This window comes from Monodon monoceros, unplaced genomic scaffold, assembly GCF_005190385.1.
Source record: "Monodon monoceros isolate NGI ecotype Baffin Bay Population unplaced genomic scaffold, NGI_Narwhal_1 Super_Scaffold_20, whole genome shotgun sequence".
Lineage (NCBI taxonomy): Eukaryota > Metazoa > Chordata > Mammalia > Artiodactyla > Monodontidae > Monodon > Monodon monoceros.
Window position 1 is genome coordinate 71498424 of NW_021703777.1, and position 4019 is coordinate 71502442.

Below are 4019 nucleotides of genomic sequence, written 5' to 3' on the forward strand. Positions count from 1 at the left end.
GTGCACATTTAATTCATATAAAATATCCAGGGTTTGTTTACACCACACGGCGATTCAACTAAGCATTCCTCCTCTTGTCCACCGAGAGGAAGGATTTAATGAAATAGTTTCCCTTATTCTGCTAGAGCCTAACGAACCAAATGAAAATTACCCTCCGCTTAAATCATGGGGCCACCGAGGTCCACAAATCACCGCTCGTTTCTTTGTCTGTGCCTCGCTGCCAGCACCCAAGGGCCTGGGGTGTTGGACAAGAAAAGTCCCCGACCTGGAGCCTGTGCATTTAAAGAGCAAGGATTTCATTCACTGCAGTCAGCAAACCTAAAGGGCAAGCAGACAGCAATCCTCTTTCGAAGGTTCGGGTCTTTGGAGAATTGTGGGTACCTGAAAAACTGGAGGCGGAAAAAAAAAAAAGAAAGAAAGGAGAGCACCCGAGAGGAATGGAAGAGGAGGCACATTTGGGGACACTTCATGCCCGCTTGCCGGTTAAACAGAGTAATTAAAAGCAACAACCACACAAGCCAACAAAATGCAAACCTCACGCTAATGGAGAAAAACCCAGAACTGAGCGCAAAGAAGCCATTGGTTGAGAGTCCAGATGTTTTATATTCAAGAGCTTTACCTGGATGTTCTTTCATTTTTTAAATGGCTGGGTAAGCGGAGTCTCTAGAAAAGCACATTAAGCCAAGACAAGAAATGCAATTTATAAGATGCTTTTTAAAAAAAAAACAACCCTCTACCAGGTGTATTTTAAAGAAATCCACTTATCGTTCACATACTTGGCCCACTTACTCTATGTTACAGGGCGCCTGAGTCTTGCCAATGTCCTAGTGCTTTATAACATTTCATGCACTTCAGGGGGTAGGCTTGTTGTTAAATTGAGCGTGTAACGCTCTTACAAAACAGGTTTTCTATGACATCAAGGTTTGTTCTCCCTAACTGAGAAAAAGAGAGAGAAAGAGAGAGAGAGAGAGAGAGAGAGAGAGAGAGAGAGAGAAGAAGGGGGAAAACACACACACTATCTCAATTTATGCCTAAGGTATATGATCAGTTAAAAAGGCTTAAAAGCTCAGGGAAATTGGATCAGGGAGAATCGTCACCCAACTTTCATTATTTCCAAGTAGTGTGATTGAATTAAAGGGCAGGGAGCTGGTTAGAAGGGAGGATCAGGGGCTCAGTGCGTAATGGTGTGGTATTAAATTCTAATTAGAGATGCAGGAATCAATGATAGGGAGGTTGGACAGCTCAGTTCCCCAGTGCCAGCCCAATAGACGGATGAGTTATTGTCATGTAAAAAGCGCCAGCAATAAGACCAACCGCTTTGCTATTGTCCAAGTGGAAAGAGCCAAGTTTATTATGAGGACTATATGCTCTAGAGACCTCAGACAAGGCATCTCATAGGAGGCTTTTTCATAAAACTAGGCTCTGCTGGTAGTAAGGAGGCCAGTTTGGAGGCAGGCGTTGAGCTGTGCACATCTCCCCACTCCAGCCACCTTCTCCATACTCATCTTTTATTTCATTTTTCCACTTGGCTGAGCCATCCAGAGCCTTTTCAATGTATAAAATGGAATATTCTTACCTCAATTCCTCTGCCTACGAGTCCTGTATGGCCGGGATGGACACCTCGAGCCTGGCTTCAGCCTATGCTGACTTCAGTTCCTGCAGCCAGGCCAGTGGCTTCCAGTATAACCCGATAAGGACCACTTTTGGGGCCACGTCCGGCTGCCCGTCCCTCACGCCAGGATCCTGCAGCCTCGGCACCCTCAGGGACCACCAGAGCAGTCCGTACGCCGCAGGTAAGGACCGCCAGCTTTCTCAGCTGAGGAAGCCGCCTTTCCGCTTGTATATAGGAAGCCTTGATTGCATTTGAAAATGGAAATGTGTTTAGTATTTACCAAACGAAATTTGCTTACACAAATGAAAGAATTTATCACGTTAGAAGCGATCGCAGGGAGGGGTAATTCACTTACAGGGTTACACTATCCTAGTCACACCCGAACCGCCAACAAAATTATCTTAAGCTGCCAAAATGATAGGCATAATTTATTTACTTTGCGATGAGACGTAAAGCTTAGAAAATAATTAAATAACAAAGAGTAAAGCTCATTACTGGCAGTGTCTCTTTTTTTAAGATCCGACAGCGGCTCACACCTCTTTGGCGGGTCATTTTTCTGATTCTTTCTTTCTTTTCTTTTCTTTTCTTTTCTTTTTGCAGCGCTATCCCCCAACTTTTGGGCCGGGTCAACTTTTGAGAAATAAAAAGTTTCAACTGTGGGAGGGTTTGGTAACTTCATCCCTGGCTTCCTGATATTCCGACTGAGGTTTTCGGAACCTTTTCCTCTCTCGTTCTTCCTCATCAAAGCATTCCCGTGTCCCCGGCCTTCAGCCGTCTCCAGCGCGCTATTTCAACCCATCCAAAGGCGCTTGTGCCCGGAGGGACCCCACCACAGCCCGAAGTCTGCGCTCCTGTTTCCGTGTATAGCTAATTTGCTCGGGTTTTTCTCGCCAGCTCCTCTCGGCCACTCTCCCGCGCCGGTGTCGGCGGCGGCGGCTCCAGCACCACCTGACCTCTGGAGTCCCCACATTCCGGCTCTGCGGCTCGCGCGCTCCAGACCATTTTGCTCATACTCTGTCCCCTCTGTTGTCCTCCAGTTCCTTACAAGCTCTTCACGGATCACGGCGGCCTCAACGAGAAGCGCAAGCAGCGGCGCATCCGCACCACTTTCACTAGTGCGCAGCTGAAAGAGCTGGAGAGGGTCTTCGCGGAGACGCACTACCCCGACATCTACACCCGGGAGGAGCTGGCCCTGAAGATCGACCTCACCGAGGCGCGAGTCCAGGTACGCGCGCCCGGAAGCCGATCCGGCTTTGCAGCATCGCGCGGGGCAGGGGTTCAGGGCGGGTGATTCTACTGAAGGTCCGAGCTCTCCGGCCTCTCCTGAGAGGCCAGGTCCGGAGGGGCCGTGCGCGCGAGTAAGGTTTAGGGAGCGCGTTCTTGGCTATAAATTCGCAGCTGCAAAGTGCTCCCACCCCAGCTAGCGCCGCAGAGGCATTCAGGGGCCATGGGAGAGCCATTTCGGGGACAGGGAGTGAGTGCCCTGGGGGAGGAGTGCAGACTTTGCCTCCGTAGTACAAGTAGTTTTGCCAAATCCCTCCTAACTCAAGAGCTTTTAACTCGGAGCTAATGGCGTAGAGGTACAGGTGCATTTTCCCGAGAACTGTGACTTGCAGCAGATTTGCAAAGGGTCTGGGATTCTATGTAGGTCAAGATCCGCGCGGTACTCTAACCTTTTAGGGACACAGGTGCGCTCAAGAGCTGGCCGTGACGGCTCTGCCCGTGAGCCCCCCAATGGAGGGGCGGTACGCACCAACGCTAGCTCTTCCAGGTCCAAAGGCCAAGATGGGCAGTAGGCCCCAAGCCCAGAGCCCACCCCCCCACCCCCGCCTTCTGTCTACCACTCAGAGTTTAACTTGAGACCTGAGGCCTAGAGGCTATGGCGAGTTTGGAGTGGCTCAGGAAGTAGACTGAGCAAAGGTCCGTCCAAATAAGGGCTTCCATTTTAGGGCCTTTCTGGGAGCTGCAGCCTTTTCACCTCTCCTGCAAGCCACCATTTCCGGGACATGCTCAAGTCGCCCTAAGAAAGTTTCTCAAAGGATGCACCAGCCACAGGCGCGGGAGTATCCGCGGCGCGTGGAGTTTAAAACAAGCTGAAATGGAACGTGGGCCGCCCTAACCGCTTTTCTTTCCCGTTTGCTTCTTTCTCTTGCTGCTTCGCCGCCTCTCTTCTCCTCTCGGGCCAGGTGTGGTTCCAGAACCGCCGCGCCAAGTTCCGCAAGCAGGAGCGCGCGGCCGCGGCCGCAGCGGCCGCGGCCAAGAACGGCTCTTCGGGAAAGAAGTCCGACTCCTCCCGGGACGACGAGAGCAAAGAGGCCAAGAGCACTGATCCGGACAGCACTGGGGGCCCGGGACCCAACCCCAACCCCACTCCCAGCTGCGGGGCGACTGGCGGCGGCGGCGGCGG

At 51.5% G+C, this 4019-nt stretch overlaps 1 protein-coding gene across 1 annotated transcript in view; it reads left to right on the forward strand.

Annotated features, from left to right (window-relative positions):
* Positions 1–1552: 1552 nt before the first annotated feature.
* The window catches only part of PHOX2B (paired like homeobox 2B), a 3024-nt gene continuing 557 nt past the window's right edge, over positions 1553–4019 (forward strand). Inside the window, exons 1-3 of the mRNA XM_029234710.1 lie at positions 1553–1793; positions 2650–2837; positions 3799–4015. Coding sequence (XP_029090543.1) covers positions 1553–1793; positions 2650–2837; positions 3799–4015 — 646 coding nt within the window. The remainder of the gene's footprint in view (positions 1794–2649; positions 2838–3798; positions 4016–4019) is intronic.